Genomic DNA, 25,432 nt, shown 5'->3' with positions numbered 1-25,432 from the left:
CGTCGAACGCATATTGTTTAATCAATAGCCAGTAACAAATGTTCGAGTTATAAGCATTCGAAATCTTTCATTTTTTCCTGCATGTTCTGTGTTTAGGTTTTCATTTTACCCCCCATATATTCCGGATAGACGTAGTCCCACGTCAAAATATACCGTCTTCCGAAGTAAACAATCTTGAATGCGCTGCTGAAATTTCGTTATGGCCAATGTTCGATTTCTTCAACATTTCACTTTCTCACTTTTTTCCTGCTGGAGGTTCAATCGCATGGTATTTTTCGTACATCACAATGTGTGTTCTTTTATCAAAATAAGACTGTGGAATAGTTTCACATCGTTTTGTGTTTTATGAAGTTCGTTATTATTGAAATTCTAAACACCTTCCGCGCTGACTGACTGACAGTTACAAAGTAAGAAAATAAAAATATATACGGTTTGTTTTCGGATGTTTTACAAAATGTGATACTTTCCAGAAGAATTTCTGACTGTTTCCTATTTCTACGATAAGTTTCTTTGGGAACTGAGACCGACACTGATATTGTGTAAACCCTCCTGATGCGGGCTGAATGTATAGCGCAGCAAAAAAAAATCGGGGTTCAGCGTCTTAAACCTACCAATCTAACATAATCTCTTGAATCAAATTAGTAGATAAGTTTATGATCCAACGAATTTTTGAACGCAAATGAGCTTACAATCTATGTGCAAGATTGTAATGGAGTAAAATATCAAGAGCATGTTTGGACTTGAATTTGATCATGACTTTCTTCATGTTAAATCACGTAAAGGGTAATGCGGGACAAAAGTTCGCATTGGTCATATTGAATGATACGAGCATAAAATTCTGTCAACACAGCATACTTTTAACAGATTAGTGCACCAACAGCAGTGGCGGAAAGTTATGCGATAAGAAGTGTTTTGCGTTATTTTGATATAATATTTTCAATTTCAGGGATAACGATTGAGAATTTTGGAATTTTCGGAAAATCGGAAACCAAAGTTCCAAGGAAAGCTTCATCCTATAGTAATTCATAGTGCGTATTAGTTTTTTTTGAAAAGGCTCATATTAGTAAGTAATTATATGGTTTTAAATATTTTACGATTTCTCATTTCACGTTTAACGAGTTAGGAGTCTGAAAAGCTGGCCAACTAATGCAGAGCATTGGACAAAGCGTCAAAGATTTGCGGCTATTGGTTTTTAGGAAGCCAACAGCATCCAGCACGGATTCAACCGCAAACTGAACTTGTGCAAATCCGTTAAGAACCGATTTTGAATTCGTTGAAAGTAATTTCATACCGTAATAGATGAAGTTACCGATATGGATCTTCCATATGCGTTGCACCGTTCACACACTCCAGTTGACGATTCGTGACGGATGCATTCATGCGGATACATTCATTTTTCAAAATTTCTGCCTCAAAGACATTTAAAAAAAAAGAGACATAGAATATCAATTTGTGGTGAGATAGCTATATATTTTTTGTGAAATTCACGAAATCAACTTTTTCTTAGGGTGTCCGTCTTTACCACCCTTCCCCTACATATCTCACGATTCAGTGACAGATTGAACTTAGAAATTTTATCAATGATATGGATAATGAGAATACTTCCCTAACCGAAAATCAGTGGAACAAAGCGATCGATCTGGAGAAGCTCTTGTTTCAACCGTTCAACCTAACTAAAATACTTTAGCTTGAAGAACTGACACCTAGTAAGTTTATGTTGGAATTAAGAAGTTTGATTTTCCGCCCAATGACCAATTGCAGATGGAGTTGTACGATTCATGGAAAGAAAACATACACTTCTGGCTAACCCTATATTGTTAGCAGTAATTTTCATCGAACCGAAGAGCAGAATTTTACTTAACGAGAGCCAATTAACGATGGCCCAGAAAGCACTATGTAAAACATCGGAACTGATGAAAGGTTTGTTGTTGACGAAGGAGGACCTGTAGACGAAACTTGCAGCGATAATCCTGAGTCTTCATCTTCATCAGAAAACACAAATTTCCATGCTTAGCAGAATAACAAAAAAAACAAACCTAAAGAGAAGGAAAACCTGCTGTTGAACAAGTGGAATTCTAGCTTGTTTGCCAGAGATTGAAAAATATGTCCGATCGTACAACATGAGAGTTCATGAAGTGATTCCAGCGTTTCCAAGGCTCATCGTGGATGTTGCTCGAACTAATACAGCAAATAATACAACATCCTACTAACTCAAGTTAGCACAGAAAGGCTGTTCTTTGCTTCGAAAATTGTGAAGTCAGATTTTCGAGCCCCAATGAAGGAAGATTTTGCTGAGGCAATTCTGTTTTACAAACATTCTAAATTTTACTAAAATTCGTTTATTTTTAAAGGCTCAGTAACATAAGTTTAAAGGAGCCAAACTCTTATTCACATTTTTACTAGTATATATCAACATTTTTCTTTAACTCTAAGGTTAATAAGGTAGGAAACCGATTACTCGCAGTCGACTCAAGTTTAGAAGGGTGACATTTTGCTTTAGAAAAGAAATTCTAAATATTGATGTTTATTTTTATTGTCTAATCAGAGAAAATCGTAAATTAAACTCTAATGAAAACCCTAGTTTCGAATTGTTTATTTTTTCTAGCAGGAGTCGGATTTGGAGTGGGTACTAATAATTGTGGGAAGTCGGAGTCGGGAAATTTTTCTCCAACTCCACAGCCCTTGTATAATATCAAAATGCAGTTCACTTCTTCTTCTTGAATGGCGTTAACGTTCCCTGTGGAACTTTTGCCGTCTCAACGTATTCATTAACTAGCGTCGTTCATTAATACTTGGTTGAGATTTCTATGCCGAATAACACGCCTTGAATGTACTCTAAAGTGGCAAGCTCTAGAATACGCGTGACCACAGTGCAAGCCGGAAGAATTTTCGGAATGGTTCGCATATAACGTGGGTTATGAAGTTTTAGGTTTTGTTACCAATTTTTTTTATTCGTAATCTGTAATTTCGGCATCCTTAATGTAATTAAAATGTATTTAAAATAATGTCTCAATTTCAGATAATTGAAACTTTAAGTATATCTTCATTTGTGGCGGTTCACTGTACATCGTAGATTTTCTGTTTTGACACTAGATTGAAATTAAGAAGCAGTCAAAATGACTTGCTTGGGCAATCTAGTGTTAAAATTTTGAAATTCTAAATAACTTTGCTATTCTAAAAAGTGATTATGGGAAAACCCTATACCCATTATGGCGTGAGACAATGAGCTCCAAAAGAGAACGACTTCGTACGACCCGTTGCAAAAACACCATCAGAGAATTGTTTTCGTCGTGCATAATGGATATGGAACGGGCCAAGGGGAGCAGCTTTCTCGCTCGCGAGTAAAATGCACATGTAAATCAAGCATTTTTCTGGTGAATAGCTGCATTTCTCTGCTGTCATTCTCCCCCTTTTTTCCTGGCTGCAATTTCGCCACTTAGTGCCACCCCAAAAGATAGTCGCACACAGTCTTCTTCCAAGAATTTGGGAGCCGAACCGTGACTACCGGGCTCTTCCGTTCACTGTTGTTTCGCCCGAATAACACATACAAACCATACACTCACAAAAGGATGAAAACTGAATAAAATCATTATCATCATCCTCAGCCGAATTACTGGTTTGTTTGAATGAGAATAATCTGCTTGCTCCGGGAAACGTGAGCCGAGCCGAGGGGTGGTGCAGGATGGATATGAAGGCTGTCGAGAGAGAGAGAAAAAAATGAAATGTCGACAAACGTCGACGGTTTAGCACAAATGTATATTAAGTTGTATGCTTCGCTAGTTAACAAAAGAGACATAATAAAGCGCATAGAAATTTGCCCATCGTTTGAGGATTATATGATTGCAGTCTTTGGGCTGTGAAGCGGCGACGCTCACCGGGGTTCGTTAAGCAGGAAAATGCTTTTCCGACAAACGTTTCGAATCTAGAAGGCACAAAGCTCATCTGAATTCCTAATGTTAGATTTTTCGTATATGAAGCCTTCAAACTTTACGATGAGGTAATTTCACTTAGTTTTCCTTCAAGAAAACGCATCATCGGCACACCGTCCAACAAAGCCAAAATGCACGAAAGGCATTCAAGAGCTGGAAAAACAGTTAGCAGACTCTCTGTACACGTGCCGCCGTTTGTGTACAATTATTTCAATATAGAGGGTGACGCGTAGTGAAAGAGCGGGGATGAGTCCTGTTTATGTTTGCTCATTTCGGTGCCTGTGCGCGCCATTGTCACGTCATTCCTTCATTAGGACTGGCGAATGGGCGCCCCTTTCAGCGGGTTCCAACGGTTCCAACTGTGTGCCGCTAATTTGATTTCGCTTATAATTGACGTGGTGACGAAGCCGAAGACGAATAATAATAATGCCGCTCTCGATTAGAGTTTGTTCGTCATGGGTATTTGCCGAGCAACTTCTCAGTTGGAGGCACTCGAGAAATGCACTTTACAGCTCTTTGAAGCAAAGCCGGATGAGGGTGGAGCGTGATATTGGTTGCATCTACTAATCGTTTAATTATCTTGTGGTCTCCTAGAAGCAATTTAGCGTACAGAGAATTATGGGTGTCGATAATACTCTTCAAACTAAAACCCTTAATTAATTGATCAAATTGATCATATTGGTCAATCACATAAAAACTAGATACCCAATACAGCAGTAGAACAACGTGTTGATCAGAAGAAACGTGAACCTTCACCCAGAGAAGGATGTGGTTCTTTAAAATACCGATACAAACATAAGTACCGTTTTGAATGCCAACATAATATATATATATATTAGGCTGTCAAAAAAGTCCTGCGGTATTTTTTTTGAATTTTCATTTGTTCATAAAATTAGTTACAATCATCTGTTTTAAGTCAAATATGCGCCGTTTTGTTCGATGACTTGTTCCCAACGAGATGCCAACTTCATAATACCCCTGTTATAGAAGCTCGCTTCCTTATTGTCAAAAAACTCGGATAGCCAATTTTCACAGGCCTCTTTTGTGGCTAACTTCTGACTACCTAGCTCGTTCGCCATGGACAAAACCAGGTGGTAGTCACTTGGTGCAAGGTCCGGACTATACGGCGGATGCAAAAGAACCTCCCATCCGAGCTCCCGGAGCTTCTGACGCGTCACCAAAGAAGTGTGTGGCCTGGCGTTGTCCTGATGGAAGACAATGCGGCCTCTGTTTATCAAAGATGGCCTCTTCTTCATGAGTGCTACCTTCAAGCGGTCCAGTTGTTGGCAGTACAGGTTTGAATTGAGCGTTTGGCCATAGGGAAGCAGCTCATAATAGATTATTTCTTGACAATCCCACCAAACACACAGCAGAACCTTCCTGGCCGTTAATGAGGGCTTGGCCACCGTCTGAGCCGCTTCAGCGGGCTTCGACCACGACCGTTTGCGCTTCACGTTGTCGTAAGTGACCCACTTTTCATCGCCAGTCACCATCCGCTTCAGAAACGGGTCGATTTTGTTGCGATTCAGCAGCGATTCACATGCGTCGATACGGTCAAAGATGTTTTTTTGCGTCAATGTGTGTGGCACCCATACATCGAGCTTCTTTGTGAATCCAAGCTTCTTCAAATGGTTAATAACGGTTTGATGACTTATCCCCAGCTCTTGGCCGATGCTACGGCTGCTACTATGCCGGTCTTTCTCGGCTAATTCAGCGATTTTGTCGCAATTTTCGACGACAGGCCTTCCGGAGCGTGGCGCATCTTCGACGACCTCTACAAACGTTGTGCGGTGGAAATGGAAACTGTATCGGGTCCATAAACTGCACAAATTTTATTGGCAGCTTGAGATGCATTTTTGCCTTTGTCATAGTAGTACTGTAAAATATGTCGGACTTTCTCTTTATTTTGCTCCATATTTGCGACACTATAACTCACGAACGACTTAACCAAACAAAACACTGTCAAGGACTATATTATAGCGCGTAAAAATATCTTTCCAACAAGCTATAGTATGGCTCGATACAATGACTACAACTAGAACTACGCGCTTACAACGACACCTCGCGGAAATACCGCAGGACTTTTTTGACAGCCTAATATATATATATATATATATATATATATATATATATATACATATATATATATATATATATATATATATATATATATATATATATATATATACAGCCATTCCATGTCAAACCGATAGAGTAGTTCTCAGATTTTCGTAAAAAGTGGTAGTTTCGTTCTTTATCGCAAACTATTAGACTCGTATTTTTTTATTTTTTGTTAGGGTGCTCATTTTTATTTTAGGGTGATTCGAAATATCGACTTTTTCTATGGTGCTATATTTTTTTATATTTTTTATGGAAAGCTGAGGATTTTTATAACATAACTCGAAACCAAGGAGGTTTTTGAGTTATGATTTTTTTAAAGTTTCCCGATGGTCCAAAAAATTATTTTCCCCTTTTTTCCCAAAAATTACTTTCTTCAAAAATGTATTACTTTTGAACTACTGGACCGATTCAGATGATCGACATATCAAATTAAAGCCTACTAGCTAGCTTTTTTTGAAAAAATAACACATTTGCCAATTAATTGAATTATAATCACATACATCCAGTCTGGTCGCATAGAAATGTTGAAAGAAAACTGAAAACATGTTAACTTTGAAAAATCATAACTTAAAAACGAAGAACAACACCTCTCTGGTATACGGATGTATGATATGAAAAAACCTCAACTTTCAGGAAAAAATATAAAAATATATGGCCCGTGGTTCCGAAACGATGTAAACGATGATGGCATGGAATGACTGTATATATATATATATAATCGGTATCGGCTCGTGAGTCGATATCACTGATACTATAGGTCTTTCCCCTACACAATTCACGAATGAACTCAAATTTCTAATACTTACATTTTTTCTACAATCAAGCAATTACAATATAATATTCAATTCAATATTCGAATGAACGAAAGTTTATCTGATATGACAGTGTACAATTCCAGGATGATTATATAGACCCCTTTTCCTGGATTAAGTGATACCTCAGACTCCTATACCCAATTTTTCTAAACGAAAAGTTTTTGAAATATTCATATAAAATTCTTATTAATTTAAAGACTTTGCGATTGGTTAACCTGTTATAAGGCCTTAACAACTTTTTGGCACCCACAGAATTTTTTTTGCCGCACTTGGTATATTATTTGGATAGTTTACTTAACCAAAGACTTCTAATAGTATCTGTAAATATTTCAATTTTTTTGAGGCTGCTAAAAATGTGCGATATTAATTTCATTCATTTTTATATTAAAAAATCTGCGATTTCATAGCGCCGGAAAAAATGCTTTAAATTCGTTGAACATGCAACAAGTTGATACGTTTTGCACTATAAGCGCTCTATTTACGATCTACTGTGTAATTCAATGCAGTTTCTTCAATAAAAGAATGGTGTATTTGATGGAAAATTAAAATTTTATATTTTTTTTCTTTGTAAGTCTATATAATTTTTTTTGCTGCACTAGAGATATTGTTTTAATTTTTCTATAACCAAAAAACAATAGAATGAGCTTACAAGGCAGCGGTAAGCAGTGATTTTAAGCTTAACGGACAGTGACAACTATACCTCCACCATTTTTTTAACTGTTTTAACAGTTTTATATTTTTAATCAAAGATAATGTGTTCTTTCTCATGCAAGGATTATGTTGTTTGAGTCGATTCGTTGCCTAGTTTCAACGGTCTTATAAAGGGTTAAGCCAGGGTTGCCAGGTGTATTGAACAGAAATCTGGATCTTGTAAAATCAAAAGTCTGGATTTGTCTGGATTAATCGACATTTTTATATTCAACTAGTTGACCCGACGAACTTCGTCCCGCCCAAAATAGATTTTTTGATTTGAATACTTTCAAACATCCACGTTTTCTTACTAAGTGAACGTTAGTGAGTCCAATCACTGAGCTCTTCATTGATTGATTACTATAGATTGTCTAGTACTTCTACAAAAATTCGTCCTTATAATATAAATTTATTTTCATACACAATTCTCGTTCAAGATTCTTCAAGCATTTGGAAATAACATGTTTCTCCGTTGCATGGAATACATGACTGATACAGAGAATATTACAAAATAAAGACAGCTCAAATCAGACCATTCCTTCCTCGGGTTTAAGGCACACCAACACATTTGGCCTTCCATTTTTGTTTATAGATAATATTATAGAAGATATAGGAATGCGTTATTCCGTCTGAAAATCCTTTTTCACTTTCGAACAAAAATCAACTTCGTTAGCGCCAACATCAAATGGACTAACAACGATTAGCTAATTGTAGAACATATGGGAATTCAATTTTCCGAATTTTTAGATTTTTCTCTGCTATATTGATATAGATGAATCAAATTGAACCATTCCTTCCTCGGGTTTTGTGCTTACCAACACATTTGGCCTTCCAATTTTATTTATAGAATATAAGATATCGAAGTGCGTTATTTCGCATGAAAATCCATTTTCACTTACGAACAAAGATCAATTTCGATAGCGCAAACATCGAATGGACTAACAACGCTTATTATGATGTAATTTTCGAACATGTGAGAATTCAAATTTCCGAATTTTCTGACCTTCCTTCAGAGTTTTCCGAAAATTTTCCGGTTTTTCTCTCCACCATATTGATCTACGGAAAGAGACGAATACAACAAAATAAAGAAGGCTAAAATCGAACCATCCCTTCTTCGGGTTTCGGGCAACAGATTTTGCCTCACACTTTTATTTATATAGATTGCGAATTTTATTGAACATTTTCAAGAGAACGTCGTTTGATCTTTGTGGAAGGGGACACGGTTTGCTGGCAAGAAATTACGTTGAACTGTCTTTCTCAAGGCAGGTGAAGAAGGAATTTGGATTGAGTTTGTCCCCAAGGGACTAGAACTGCAAAAGTTTAAAGTCTCTATAATTCATCACAATCAAACAACAACAAACAAATGCAACAAATATTTTGAATGGTGCAGATTGCCATACAGATTTTTGATAAGAATAGTACAGATGGAAAGATTTTAGTATAACTTTGACAAAAATCAGACTGCTTGAAGAATACTCACTGCCCTCAAAAATTAAATGACATAACCTCTCTTGCTTTTTCGGAGTATATTTTGCCCCCGATCAACAAATTGATTTTTTCCAGGATGAAAACCCTGAACAATGCTACATGAAGAGCTGATATTTATCTAACCATTCTCATTAATATTTGCAAAGAATTTTACATTGTTTCAATGTTCAATGCTACTGAATTTGATCATCATTTGAAATCATTTGAAAGACGGCAAAAATTATTTATTCATCTATCGGATTCACTCAGGGCACTAGGAAGGCAATCTGACTTAACGGTTAGAGACATCCTAGCTAGTCACGACCTCAACCTAATACTTTCTCTTTACCAATTTCTCAAAATAAATTATATCTCTGTTTGATTCCTTCCCTCCTCATCAAACCAAACTACCCCACTCGCTCCATCCTTGTCCTAAATCCTAATCCTGTCCAATTAATCTAGCTTTAGATTTAGTTATTACTGAATTGTTAGTCTCGAAACCAAACTTCTGCATTACTCGAGAACTAATCAAGCACAATTTGGAATGTGAGGGTTTTTGGGTATGAGAAATGTTTCTATAATGGTATGACATCCCTCCCTCCTCTGGAATGGAGAGAGGGTCTCATAAAAATATTACACATATTTCAACCAAAAATATTCCAACCAAACATGACAACTGCAAATTTTCGGAAAACTCTGAAGGAAAAAGGGAAAACTTGGAAAATTAAATTCGCACATGTTCTACAATTACATAGTGACAAGTGCTGTTAGTCCATTTGATGTTTGCGCTAGCGGAATTGATCTTTGTTCGAAACTTGAAATGGATTTTAATGTGATGAAACGCACTCCAATATCTTCTTCTATCTATATCATAAAAAAAGAATGCCAGATGTGTTGATAAGGGCAGAACTCGAGAAAGGAATTGTCCGACTTAGGGCTGTCTTTATTCTATCATATTTTCTGTATAGAACATTTATTCCATGTAACGGAGAAACATGTTATTTGCAAGTGTTTGAAAAATCTTGAACGAAATTTGTGTCTGAAAATAGTCTGATATTATAATGATAAGTTTTGTTAGAAATACTTGGATTTTTATAGTAAAAGGTAAATTCAACGGAGTCGAATAGACGATCAATCAATGAACAGTTCTGCGATTGGACCCATGAACTTGCTCATAGTAAGAAAACGAGAATGTTTGAATGTATTAATATCTTAAAAATATAACTCTGTAAACGTTAGATAATAAGTAATTAAGTCTGATTAATTAACGTTTTTGGAAAAAAAAATTATTCATGTGGAGATGGTAGCAGAAGAAACTATCAGAACAATAAATGGCGAAGGCAAATAATTTTTAAAGATATTTGTAGCAGTTTTTTCATGGAACCGATCAAGCAAATGAGAAAGATTCTATTTAAATGATCTGAGGCTGAAGGCAGCTGCAATGTTAAATCTCAGAAACTTTTCCTGTTTAACAAACATCAAGGTTGTATAGTAAGCGTTCCCAGAGTTTAACGATGGGGATTTACAAGATCTGGAGAGCGAATTCCGTGACAGAAAAGTGGAATCGCTCCAAAAGGAAAGATGAGATTTTTGAAAACAAATGCCTAAAGAAGTATGCCTAAAAGTATTAACGGTTCGCTCGCATTTCCGGCGCTTCGATACCATGCTCCTTACGATCTCACTATGCCTCACTCCTCGACTTGCATTTTTTCTGAATATAATCAGAGCAAGGATAAGCTTCGAAATCGGCTCAGCAACGTCAATTTACAAAATAAGTACACTTTATTCACTTTCACTTAATTACTCAACACAGAGTCTTCGGAAGAAGCAGGAGCAGGAGCAGAAGTGGAATAACATTTCGTCAACCACTGCATTCATTGTTCAGGAGTTTTTCCCATCAAAAAACAATGTTTGATATTTCTCTTTTTCCATTTTCCACACTCAGGTAGTGACGCTTAAACAACTGTAGTTTGTGAACAAATGAACGAAGTATCATGGAACTTCACACATAAACTAGTGAAAGATGAACATCTCGAAATGAATCTTGTTCATTTTTAGTGGCGCCATCTGTTGAAAAATCCTGGGACTTTTCAGCCCATGTAGTAATCTTCCTATGTCCTGATTATATTCCTATCGCTAAATTCGGCATGTGCAAAACAAATGAAATGATTGTTTTGTCTGATCTTGGATCGTGGAATTGTTTATATTCTCGGATTGTGAATCGTATGATATGTTTTTGCAGATTTTTATCGTAACCTCCCACTAAAATACGGTCCCTGATAGCCTTATCTTAATAATTCCAAGACCGCATAGTATATATACGTTACACCACAACCGACCGACCAAGGCGTCCCAGAAGTCAAGACGTCAGCAAAAGCCCAGCCGAGACCCATAGCAACAGACAGAGGCGTCAAAGTTACACCGCGCGTGTAAACCAACATTTGCCGACGCCGCGGAAATCAATCGAACGACGCGAACAAATGTTCGATCAGGTTCGAACCACCGACGGAAATAATGAGATCAGCAGATGTAGTCTATTTAAGCCTTGTAATACGATTATAGAATTTAGTCTTGAGCGTAGCCGAGTTGAATACGGGCATAAAGGTTTATGAACCGAATGTAAAGTGTTATAAACGAATAAAAAGGGTAATTAGAAATTAAATAAAAGTTTTTTTTAAACCGCGAGTTAAGTCACGGCATAATTGGCGCAGTCATTGGCCAAGTGGTACAACGAAGTGAGTAGTGTTTATAGAGCGGATATCTGGAAGCACCGCCACCGAGTTAAAGAGGAGAAGTTTACATCTACTGAAGAAACCAAACGAACAAGCGAGAGGACCCCCTGAGCGAAAATCAAGGACTCGCTGCCGTTAGGAAAACTAATCCCGCCACCTGGAACGAACGATCTACGAGGAAACCGATTCAACCTACCCAGACTCCAGGAGATGAAAGCAGTAATCTTCCTGTAAGTAAACACGAACAATTATCTAAACCTAACACAACAAAATACTAATTCAGAAGTGCGAGCCCCCACCAGTGGTAAGCGGACACTTGATATATCACAAAGTGAATAACTAATTCATTAACAAGTGAAGTGTAGAACAACACATTTTCTCGCGCGTATAAAGTACGTAAGATTTTTTCTTTTGAAAAAACAAATTTATTAAAATGGCCGAGCGGGAGCAAATGATTTCTCCGGAACTTCTGGCCCCGGAATTGGATGATCATGCACCAATTCCGCAACAAGAAATAACAATTCAAGGGTTACTCCAACACATAAGGAGCCTAACTCACAATCAGAACGAACTGATTGGGCAATTGAGAACACTTAAAGCAAAAGCGGAGGATCCGTTTATGCAGTTTAGAACTCCGGATCCTATTAAGAATTTACCAACATTCTCCGGAAACAAACGGGAAACAAACGCATGGCTTGAAGACGCCGAAAACACCCTGCATCTTTTTGAAAGATACAGAGATGATCCGGTCTACAGCCAATTGGTCAGAGCGGTAAAGAATAAAATCGTGGGAGAGGCCAAAGAAATTTTGATTGCTGCCGGCAACCCGAACAGTTGGGCAGAAATCAAAGAAATTATTCTAAATTCATACGGCGATAGGAGAGATTTGACATCTCATATCCAATCGTTGTTTTATATAAACCAAGGAAAAAAATCCATCACTGAATACTACAACCGAATCAAAACCATAGACACTGCTATTAAATCCACAGCAGCGACAATGGATGATTATAACAACTCTACAAGAGCAATAAATAATCTAGTGAGCCTTATGACTCTCACTAGATTCATAGATGGGCTCACAGAGGAATTGTCTATGCACGTGCGAAGCTACAGACCTAAAAGTCTGGAGGAAGCGTATGCAATCACCATACAATATGCCAACGCTGCATATAGGCAGAAGTTAAACCAAAAACCATCTGACACAAATAAAAATATCAGATCCAACAATAGTAACGGTTCACATAATTCGAAACCGTCTCCCAACCCCAATAGTAATGGCAATCACTTTAACGCGAAGCCATCCACCTCAAATTCTAACAATAACTTGCATAATCAAAAACCATACGGGTCTGCGAAATTCAAAGCTAGAGCTCCACCGCCAGATGACGATGTCTCGATGAGGACAGCGAAATCGCGGGCAGAGGTTAACAGCCACGAAACAGCAGAACACAGCAAAAATCATCAAACAGAACCTGACACTTCGGAACAGCTGGACGAATCCGTCCTCGATTCGGAAGATGACGATTATTTCGTCAACGATGAACTAAATTTTCACGTGGCCGAGGCGCTACAAAAAGAAAAATAATGAACGATAATAACTTTATTCCCTACATCACCATTGCAACATCCAAAGGCGAGATGAAATTTTTGATCGACACAGGAGCGAACAAAAATTACATATCACCCGAGCATGTAAACATAGAAAACTGCAAAACAGAACCGATTTCAAAAGTAACCAACATTAAGGGAACCTTTACAATCGATAAATCCGCTTCCTTCGACCCATTTCTTATAAATAAAAAACTGAAATTTTTCATTTTCAAATTTCATAAATTTTTCGATGGACTCATCGGATACGAGTCATTGAGAAATTTAAATGCTAAAATCGACGTCAGTAAAAATACATTGAGGATCGGGAGAAAAACTTTCGCAATGAAAAAGAGATTTCCCGAGAAACATAAAATCAATTTAAATGAACAAGAATATCAGTTCATAAAATTGAAAACCAAGAAAAATGGAGATTTTCTTATAGAGGAAGAAAAGCCTCACGGAAAATTTTCTATCTTGCCAGGCCTCTACAGAAGTGCTAATAACACAGCCTTTGTAGCAGTGCAAAATTATACAAAAAAATCGATGGAAATCAATTCGAACGAGATCAAGCTTTGCAATGACTTGGATACAGAGGTTGACCCATTCGAGCTGACAGAGCTACCGAAAAAGGTTGACTCTGAAAATTACACCATAAGAGACGATCATATGAATGAGGAGGAGAAATATACCCTCAGGAAATTGATCAGGAAATACAACGACGTTTTATATGTGGAAAGTGATAAGTTATCATTCACCCATAAAATTAAACATAAAATACGCACCGTGGACAGTATTCCGATACACTCCAAATCGTATAAGTACCCCTACGTGTACGAAAGCGAGGTGCAGGAGCAAGTTAAAAAGATGCTGAAAGACGGAATCATAAAAGAGTCAATCTCGCCTTACACGTCACCTGTGTGGGTGGTTCCTAAAAAGTCCGATGCATCTGGACGAAAAAAATTCCGTTTAGTGATCGATTACCGAAAACTAAACGAGAAAACAATTAATGACAAATACCCTATACCAGAAATTACGGATATTCTGGATAAATTAGGAAAGGCGAAATATTTTTCAACAATCGATTTAGTTTCTGGCTTCCACCAAATTCAATTAGAGGAGGAAGATACAGAAAAAACTGCTTTTTCCGTAAACGGTGGCAAATATGAGTTTACTCGTATGCCATTTGGCTTGAAGAATGCCCCAGCGACTTTTCAAAGAGTCATGGATTGCATTCTGAGAGATTTAGTAGGAGTATGTTGTTTCGTCTATATGGACGATATCATCATCTTCTCCAGCTCGCTTCAAGAGCACTTGAAAAATTTGTCGCAAGTCTTCGCAAAATTGAAAGAAGCAAGACTAAAAATTCAGCTGGACAAATGCGAGTTCTTTAGGAAAGAAACGCAATTTTTAGGTCATACAGTCTCTGAAGAGGGAGTACGACCAAACAGCGACAAAATTGATGCAATAAGGCAATGGCCAATACCTAAAAGCGAAAAAGAAGTGAGACAATTCCTAGGAATGCTTGGCTACTACAGGCGATTTATTAAGGATTTCGCAAAAATTGTAAAGCCGTTAACAGCACTTCTCCGAAAGGATATTGAATTCGAAATTACACCAGAAGTAGTAACATGCTTCGAAAAGTGTAAGCAACTTCTGACGATCGACCCGGTATTAATTTACCCTGATTTTAGCAAAGAATTTTCACTAACAACGGATGCGAGTGACCACGCTATTGGTGCAGTGTTGTCACAAGGGCCAGCAGGTAACGACCGACCCATCGCATACGCCTCACGTACTTTGAATAAAACGGAAGAACGATATTCCACTACCGAAAAGGAGTTTCTCGCGATAGTATGGGCAGTGAAACATTTCAGACCATACCTCTATGGTAGAAAGTTTAAAATGTTCACCGACCACCAACCACTAACATTTTCTTTCACGAACGCTAACCACAGAATAATTAGAGGAAAGCTGGCTTTAGAGGAATTCGATTACGAACTAATCTACAAACCGGGAAAACAAAACGTTGTCGCCGACGCGCTGTCGCGCGTAAACATAGAAAAACACCTGAACGCACACTCGCAATCATCGCTTTCCCTAAATGTTGAACCTTCTGAGCGAGGAAACGAACCTTCAGACGACGAAAGTGACGGAACGACAGTACACTCAGCGGATACGAGTGATGACTACTTTATTCGGTATACTGAGAGACCTATCAACGTTTTTCGGACACAAGTCATATTCAAAATAGGAAATGTAGAACTTGCAGCCTACGAACAAATTTTTCCAAAATATCACAGACACACAATAGTAAAAAGAACATACACCGAAGAAGACATAGTTGAAACGTTGAAACGGACCCTGAATCCGAAGGGTTTGAGTTGTATAAAAGTACCTATCTCATTAGCACAACTAGTGCAGGAGACGTATAAAAAACATTTTTCCTCAAATATTATTTACAAAGTATTTATTTCAGAGACCATGTTGGAGGACATCAGAATGGAAGTCGAGCAAGACGAGATCATAAGAAGAATTCACCAATACGGACACAGAGGAATCAAAGAAAACCGGAACCAGATTCTACAAACACACTTTTTCCCGCAACTCGATCGAAAGGTCAAAATTTATGTCGATTCCTGTGATATTTGCAAAAAAGCCAAATATGACAGAAATCCACCCAAACTAATTAGAAAAAGCACATTTGGACAGAAACCTTTCGACAGAGTCCACATTGACATTTTCTTCCTAAAAGGTCAAAAGTGGCTCACCATAGTTGATTCATTTTCAAAATTTGCAAACGCGATTCCATTAAGCACAAGAACAATAGTTGATATCAAAACCGCAATAACCGAACACATTCGAAATTTTGGAAGACCTCAAACTATAGTGAGTGACCAAGAGCCATCTTTCAGGTCCATAGACTTTATGGGATTCCTAAATGATCTCAATATAGAGATACACCTCGCAAGTGGATCCAATTCAAATGGTATCGTGGAACGTTTCCACTCCACTTTAATTGAAACCTTCCGCACAAACAAAGCAAAATTTAAAGATTTAACATTAAACGAGCAAGTAAATATCGCCATCGACATTTACAATAATAGTTTCCACTCAGTAATAAAAACCCAACCGCGAAATTTGATTTTTAATAACTCTGGATCTACGAATATGGAAGAAATATCTGAAAAATCTAAAAACCTGCAATCTGCAGTTAAAATCGAACTAAATAGACGAAAAGATAAATACGAACAACAAAATATGAATAACGAAAAACCTGAAGATCTTCAACCAGGCGAAATTAAATACATAAAAAACTCTCAACGTTTAACAAAGGACAAAGATCCGTTTAAAATAACAACGATTAAACACAACAACGAACTAACATTTGAAGACGTCAATAATATTAAAATCCACAAAAATAGAATAAAGAAATAACCGATAAATCAATTATTTAACTCTCGTTGCAGATTTTCATGCATCGTCATAATAAATTGCACAAAACTTAAAGATCTATCTCACAACAATGGTATAATTGCCATAAAATTAAAACAAGTCAGGATTAGGATAGGATTCGAGAGAATTATCCAAAAGATTAATATCCACTCTATCGAACATAATATCAATTACATTGAAAAAATCGCAGGAAATATTAAAGTTATAGACCACTTAAGAAGTACTTTAGATTTCAAAATACAAAACTCAAAAGGTAAATTGATGAGCTTGTATTCCCACAGAAGTAAAAGAGCATTAGTAAACGCATTAGGAACAGCAATAAAATTAATAGCAGGAAACCCTGATAATGACGATTTAGAAATTATAAACCATAGTTTGGGAACTTTAGAGAAACAGGAAAATTTACTATCGAAATCTATATCAAGACAAATAATCATTAACGAAAAAATACAAAACAAAATTAATAACATAACAGACGTACTCAAAAAGATCAATAAACAGATTGTGGAACAGAGGAACAATTCTTTGGTAACCAGAGCAGATTTGGAATATATCAACATGATTGTAAACCTTGACTCTATAATTCAGATTCTCGGAAATATTGAAGAACAAATCGAGTTTGCTAAACTCAACATTTTAAACAGAAATTTATTTTCATTTGAAGAGAAGAAGTACATTTTCAACAGACTCAATGCTCAAAAGCTAAAGCTAGACTATTTAGATCAAATATTCCAGTACAGCTCAGGAAGCGTTATTGTAAGCCAAGGTGAAATTATAATACTGGTGAAAATACCCATCCTCGGGGACAACGAGTTCGACCTGATCAACATTCAGACGCTCAACATAAACAGTACACGAATCAGCACAGACGTAAAACTGGTGGCAAAGCATGGAGACATCATTTACAGACAAAGCGAACTTTGCGACATTTGCGAAGCTACAACCCTTCTCGAAGATGATTGCATCTATAACCTTCTGAATCACCAAACACCAAAATGTATCATAAAACCCGTCAGACAACCCATCCGTGTCGAAGAAATTAAGAAAGGAGTCATACTTGTTGACACAAACAAAAATGTATTGATCTCTGATTCATGCAACAATTCCAGACTGATCAACACCCCGACAATCATCGAAACAAACAACTGTACAATCAAAGTGATGAACATCACCTTCAATAACCAAGTAACTTTTGGAAATAGTGAAGAATACCTTCTCCCAATATACGGAAATAAGTTGATACAATTAAACTATACAGAGGAGAATAATGAAATCAACCACCTCAAATTGGAAAACCTTAACAGTCTGCAGGACATAAAGTTAGACCTGCATCGTTCAAAAAGGACAACAACCATCGGAGGAGGAGTCCTCCTCATGCTAATCATTATCTGTTCTTTTACCATTTATATCATCGACAGAAGATTCAAAGCGAAGGAAAGAGCAACTCTGGAAATTCGAAGCCATGTTGGAACCACCACGGAACTTAAACAAACCATTGGAAAAGGAGAATTTGGACCATTACCGAGTCTCGTCCTTTTCGAAAGATCGTCCGAGGACGGACGAGAATCTAAGGGGGGAGGCGTTACACCACAACCGACCGACCAAGGCGTCCCAGAAGTCAAGACGTCAGCAAAAGCCCAGCCGAGACCCATAGCAACAGACAGAGGCGTCAAAGTTACACCGCGCGTGTAAACCAACATTTGCCGACGCCGCGGAAATCAATCGAACGACGCGAACAAAGGTTCGATCAGGTTCGAACCACCGACGGAAATAATGAGATCAGCAGATGTAGTCTATTTAAGCCTTGTAATACGATTATAGAATTTAGTCTTGAGCGTAGCCGAGTTGAATACGGGCATAAAGGTTTATGAACCGAATGTAAAGTGTTATAAACGAATAAAAAGGTAATTAGAAATTAAATAAAAGTTTTTTTTAAACCGCGAGTTAAGTCACGGCATAATTTATATATACAGGGTGGGCCATTTAAAGTGGAAGGATTTGTTTTTGCAATAGCAAAGTAAAGAAGTGGAATTTTAAAAGTTTTTTTTTGAAATTCATTTATTTTGGTCCAAGGAGATTTGTTCTAACTACTTTTTGATTATGATATCTCGTAAATGACCGCCTCTGGCCTTGACCGCAAAATGTGCGCTTTTTTCGGCATTTTCCATCACTTTGCCCAATGTTTTGGCCGATATGGCAGCAATTTCTTGTCGGATATTGTCTTTCAGCGCAGCCAGGGTCCTTGGTTTACCAGTGTATACCTTGGATTTTAAATATCCCCATAAAAAAAAGTCAGGAGGCATCAAATTAGGTGATCTCGGTGGCCAGTCATAATCGCCGTTTTTCGATATTAATCTTCCGGGGAACATTTCGCGCAATAATTTGGTCGTGGCAGCCGCTGTATGGCATGTAGCGCCGTTTATACGGAAACATTTTCAAATCAACACGAATTATGCGTCGGAGAGTGGTTCGAGAGATGCCTAACTCTTGCGAACGATGGCGACCTGATGTCGATGGAGTCTCTGCAACACTGGCTCGAACGGCATCAATATTCTCGTCGAAACGTCTTGGTCGTTGTCTGGACAGATGACTGGCATTACCAACACTACCAGACGATATAAATTTGGCATATAATCGACGTATAGTGTTGTCTCCAGGCGATGTTTTAACTATATTTTTATTTTTCCACGCACGTTTAGTTAACACAATTGAGAAGTTATTTTGAATGTACAGCTGAACAATTTCAGCGCGTTGTTTAGGTGTGTATTGTTCCATGGTTAAAATTGTACTGAAATGACGCTTCCAACGCGGTATGACATTTGTTAATCTGACATCTCTGTCAAAAGTTATGGGGTTGCCAGATGCTTCCACTTTAAATGGCCCACCCTGTAGTATATACACTCTGTCCAACTTCAATAAGACCACCCTGATTCTATTTCGTTGCAACACAAGCAGTTGAAACTACAACAAGACACATTCATACATTGTTGAATGCTTAGAATAAAGTATATTTCACGTCAATTTTGTTGAAAAGAGTTGTTTGTTTATTTATTGGGCTTAAATATAATAATTTCTGCTGTCCAGTTTGTATAATACCATTTCAAAATTCATAAGTGTTATCAATAAAATATTGAAAACGATCGGCTTATTTACATGTCATTTGCCATTTCGGTGAACAACCTGGAAAATTCGTGTTGGAATACTATTTACCAAATGCTGGTTATTTTCTCGATTTTCTCGATATTTTTTTCCATGTTTCCGAAATTGCTACCTTGAGCTCTTCAATCGTGGTGTTCCGTTTTCCCTCAGTGTAGAATCTGCGTAGAAGGATCCCCCTAAGATTATCAACAGGATTCAACAGGAGCGAGCCGACCAGTCCAAAAAATTGAGTTTTTCGTCCTTAATCCATTGCTTAGTTTCCTTGCTGATATGAATATGATATGATATGTGATATTTTTGTGACGATGTCTAAGCAAAAATGGTAGGAGAGAGGATTCCAGAGTATGTATGTAATCCTTGGATGATGTGAAAGCTATCTTGAGCTTTCCGGTTGCACAAAATCCCGCCCGAACCATGCACGAGCCTCCACCAACATTTCTGGTTTTTCGTCAGTGAAGAGAACCTTTACATTGAAGAACTTTTCGTTATGGTATATAACAAAATGTATTTTTTTGGAAACATTCTTTGTCACAACATACCATGTCCCACTGTCGATTCATATGAGCTTTGGCAAAACTCAGACGTCTTCCGAGGTGAGGTGGTTGAAGATGAGGATTTTTAACCTTTTAAACCCTCTTTATGTGAGGATTTTTTACCAAAACTTGACGAATTGTCACCCGAGTAACATTGAAATTCAAATATTGCTTTATTTGCATAAGCGATTTTGAGGTATTCGAAGCTGTTCTAGCTATTTCTCGCTTATCCTGGTCAGAGAGCTTCGATTTACGTGGAGCTCTCCCCTTCTTACCGCATTCTTGAGGATTCGTTAAATAATTGAGCAAGTACTTGATGGGATCAACCAATACGACGAGAAATTTCTCTGATATCAACATTTTCTTGGTGAAATGCATCGATTTGTCTTTCTTTTCTCTCCGTGAGTACTTTTCCCCTCGGCAATCTCCAGATTTATTGATCAAAACAACCAAATCAACGAAAAAATGTAACTGGTCTTATAGAAACTTGACACTTGAAAAATACAAAACATTGATTTTTATTGATTTACGTTCTGCGCTTGCACACACACATATGAAAATTATGCAGTGTATATGGTAGTCACCAATACCAATACACTAGAATGTAAGTTAAAGCATTGTTTGTTTACAATGGCACAAAGCAACAAAATCATCACCTGGTCTTATAGAAGTTGGACAGACTGTAGAGTATAACTCTCAGTAGTTTCATCTGATCTCTGAACGCGTATTAAATTTAAAACATTTTGTAACATCAGAATCAAATTTGTTATAGCGTGATTTGAGTTTCTAAATAATCTCAGTATATGTCTATTCTTTGATCTTTTTCCCTGGGAAAAGCAATTCTCAATCTTCTTTTTTAGTAAGTTCCAATAGCACATTCAATCAATTTGAATAGTGGATCTCACTTCCAAAACTGTTATACAACAATGTACTACAATTTTGATAGCTTAATTAGCACTCTTGCCTCTAGCTCAACCGAAATTTGCTAATACGATAAAATCTGTGTACACCGTTGTTTTATCATGATAGATACTACCATAATTCTAATTCTAATTCTAATGGTCAAATGTCCATTTTATTCCTCCCCACAGATGCAAACACTGAGTGCACGTGACTTAAACAACACACGCCGCTCGCAAATCCCCATCATCTTCTTCAACCGAGTCCCGAAGGTGGGCAGCCAAACGTTCATGGAGCTTCTACGCCGTCTAGCGATTCGCAACGATTACACCTTCCATCGGGATGTCGTCCAACGTCTGGAGGTAATCCGTCTGTCACCGGACCGCCAGCAGGAGCTGGCCGAGATGGTTTCGGATCTGCCTATGCCTTCGGTCTACGTGAAACACGTCTGCTACACCAATTTCACCCGCTTCGGACTGCCAATGCCAATCTACGTGAATATGGTCCGCGATCCGGTCGAGCGCATTATCAGCTGGTACTACTATGTCCGGGCACCATGGTACTTCGTCGAACGAAAGCAAGCCTTCCCCGATCTGCCCCTGCCCGATCCACGCTGGCTGAAAAAGGACTTCGAAACTTGTGTGCTACAGGGAGATCCAGAGTGCACTTATGCCCAGGGAGCAATCCACGAAGGAATCGGAGATCATCGACGGCAGACTCTATTCTTCTGTGGTCACGATGAGGAGTGCCTGTAAGATAACCACAATTTTTTTTTTTATCAACAAGCTTCCTACAAACATTGTTATCTGTTCTTCCTAGACCCTTCAACAGTCCAGGAGCCCTGGAGCGCGCCAAATACGTAGTCGAAAGCCAGTACGCCGTGGTCGGTGTGCTGGAGGATCTAAACACAACGCTCTCTGTGCTGGAACGATACGTTCCGCAGTTCTTCTCCGGGGCAACTTCCGTGTACTTCAACGAGGTGAACCTTTTACAGAAGATCAACAAAAACAACTTCAAGCCCCCGGTCAGCGAGGAAATCAAGGACCTGGTTCGGAAAAACTTTACCCGCGAAATCGAGTTCTACCAGTTCTGCAAACAACGGCTGTACAAACAGTTTCTCGCAACTCAGCTACCCCACAAATAACGAAAAGCCAGCGAAACCGATAGACCGGTAGAAAAAACTCTGACGCCCTTGACAGGTGTTCTTCTCGGCAGCGGAAATGTCTGTTCGCCGCCAGAGGCAACCACTTCAAGTTCCACCATTTTAAAACAAGTCTTCATTTCATCATTCCTCTCTCCTGACGCCGTTGGGAGGACTCATATTTATACATGTCTGACGAACACACACATTTATAGCTTGTAATCGAGTTTAAGTAAGTTATCGAGAAGAAGAAGAAGAAGAAGAAAGGAACATGACGATTAATAGGAATTGCTGTTTTTTTTTTGTTTTAATCCGCGAACAGAGAAGGTTCAAAACTTCCAATGTGATAGATGCTTAAATTATGTAAATGTGTACATTTATTTTTCGGCAATTTCGACAGAGAATTCATTTTGATAGTGACGCAACCGATAACAAAAGGAAAATCGCCGTGAAAATATACAAATAAAAAAGGAAAAACAAGAAAGCCTTCCTAGATCTATTTACAAGAAAGAAATTACGAGGAGATTGTAGATCGTTAGTGAATTACTAGTTGTAGATGTGCTGTAGAAAGTAATAATAAACTGTAACTTAACTTAATTTAGATTATGATGTATAAGACTGAGAAAGCCCTAACATAAACACCCTGTTTGCGTTTTTGACGCAGAACTACGTCTTTCAGGAAGGGTTCCAAACCAGAAAACAGGTCACATTTTTATGAAATAAAGTTAACGTTAATAACTATTTTCACAGTGAACGGATTCTGATGATTTGCATAGTAATAGAATTGGAAATTCTTCAAGATATGTCTGATATGCTATCTATATATATAAAAATGGATTTCTGTCTGTCTGTCTGTCTGTCTGATTCTTATGGACTCGGAAACTACTGAATCGATCAACATAAAAATTGGTATGTAGGGGTTTTTGGGGCCGGAGAATATTTTCGTAATAGTATGAGACCCCTTCCCCCTCTCTAAGAGGGAGCTGTCATACAAATGAAACTAAAATTTCTGCATTACACGAGAAGTAATCAAGCAAATGAAACCAAATTAGGCATATTGAGATTTTTGGGTGCAATAAATGTTTCTATAATGGTTAGACTCTCCACCCCCTCTCTAAGGGGGGGCTGCCATACAAATGAAACACAAATTTCTGCATTACTCGAGAATTATTCAAGCAAATGAAACCAAATTTGGCATGTGAAGGTTTTAGGGTACAATAAATTGTTTTACGGTGGCTAGATACTCCACCCGCTCTCCAAGGGGGAGCTGCAATACAAATGTTTCTACGATGGTATGACACCCCTTCCTTCTCTGGAATGGATAGGGGGTCCCATAAAAATATTACACGTATTTCAACCAAAAATATTCCAACCAAATATGACAATTGAAAATTTTCGGAGAACTCTGAAGGAAAAAGGGAAAATTCGGAAAATGAAATTCCCAAATGTTCTACAATTACGTAATGACAAGTACTGTTAGTTCATTTGATGTTTGCGCTAGCGAAGTTGATCTTTGTTCGAAACTGGAAATGGATTTTAATGTGATGAAACGCACTCCTGTACCTTCTTCTATTTATACCAATAAAAAAGTATCGCCGAATGTGTTGATAAGAGAAGAACCCGAGGAAGGAATTGTCCGATTTAGGGCTGTCTTTATTCTATCATACTTTCTGTATGAAACGTTTATTCCATGTAACGGAGAAACATGTTATTTGCAAGTGGTTGAAAAATCTTGAACGAGAATTGTGTCTGAAAATTATCTAATATTATAATGATTTAGAATGATTAGTTTTGTTAGAAATGATTAATGAATAATGATTAGTTTTGTTAGAAATACTAGGAATGTTATAGTAAAAGGTAACTTCAACGGGGTCGAATAGAAGATCAATCAATGAACAGTTTTGCGATTGGTCCCATGAACTTGCATTTAGTAAAAAACGTGAATGTTTGAAGGTATTGATAACAAAAAACAAATGTTGGGCGGGCCGAAGTTTGCCGGGTCAGCTAGTACAATATAATTCCCTAATCCCTAAACGATTTGTGTGCTTACCCTACCCATAGCATCATTAACGAGCAACTAATAAAACTCCGTTTTTCCCGTTTTCAACTTATTTGGTATAACAAAAATTCAGATTTTAAGAACATTAAAAGTATTTTTGATACGAATGAAAGTTTGTATTCCGTTTGTGTTGGAGGAAATATGAATTTTCCACAGCAATTGGGATTTTTTTGACTCAAGTGTGACTTTTGGAAAGGGCGTATCGATTTAAGTAAGAGTTAGTTAGTAAACTATCAATCGTATCGAAAGAAGCTATAGAGTATTCATATTAAAATGTGGAAAAAATACACTGAGAAAAATAAATTAGTATTCTTTTTTTTATTTACAAAAAAAAACTTACAATACAGGTTGGTCTCGATTATCTGGGATTCGATTATACGGAATTTTAGACTCGATTATCCGGAGTATTTTATTTTTGAATTTTCTTATTTTTAGATCGGAAATTTTGAATAATTTGTATAATAATTCCATATTGGATAATCAATATGGATTTGATTAGCTTGACTAGTAGAACACAGTTGTTTATGAAAAATGCAAATCCAAAATGACCGCCACTACAAAATGGCGGATTACATATTTTCACAGAACCCCATCAATATGGATATCAAATTAAAGGGATTGACTAGTAGAACACAGTTATTTATGAAAAATGGAAATCCATAATGGCCGCCACCACAAAATGGTGCCATAATTTTTTTTCAAAGCCCCATATCAATATGGGTATTAAATGAAAGTGCTCGACTGATAGAACACAGTAGATCATGAAAAATCCAAATCCAAGTTCCCAAATAAACAATTACTTTTCAATGGTTTCATTCAGCTTGCCCTGTTTGTATGTAT

General features: G+C 37.5%; 2 protein-coding genes across 2 annotated transcripts in view; both read left to right on the top strand.

Annotated features, from left to right (window-relative positions):
* The window catches only part of LOC129764690 (heparan sulfate 2-O-sulfotransferase pipe), a 577,061-nt gene extending 553,963 nt beyond the window's left edge, over positions 1-23,098 (top strand). The window contains exons 5-6 of the mRNA XM_055764045.1: positions 21,584-22,143; positions 22,212-23,098. Coding sequence (XP_055620020.1) covers positions 21,584-22,143; positions 22,212-22,536 — 885 coding nt within the window. The 3' untranslated portion in view covers positions 22,537-23,098. The remainder of the gene's footprint in view (positions 1-21,583; positions 22,144-22,211) is intronic.
* Positions 17,268-18,700, top strand: LOC129764691 (uncharacterized). Its single transcript, XM_055764047.1, has one exon. The coding sequence runs from the start codon at positions 17,359-17,361 to the stop codon at positions 18,490-18,492; it is 1,134 nt and encodes a 377-aa protein (XP_055620022.1). The 5' UTR covers positions 17,268-17,358; the 3' UTR covers positions 18,493-18,700.
* Positions 23,099-25,432: the final 2,334 nt, after the last annotated feature.

The sequence above is a fragment of the Toxorhynchites rutilus genome, chromosome 2 (assembly GCF_029784135.1).
Source record: "Toxorhynchites rutilus septentrionalis strain SRP chromosome 2, ASM2978413v1, whole genome shotgun sequence".
In the NCBI taxonomy this organism is placed as follows: Eukaryota; Metazoa; Arthropoda; class Insecta; order Diptera; family Culicidae; genus Toxorhynchites; species Toxorhynchites rutilus.
Note: the sequence above shows the minus strand (reverse complement) of the source record. Positions and strands in the feature narration are given on the sequence as shown.

Excerpts from the sequence above, each read along its gene's own strand:
- LOC129764691 (XM_055764047.1), top strand. The coding sequence starts at position 17,359 with ATGATTGTAAACCTTGACTCTATAATTCAGATTCTCGGAAATATTGAA.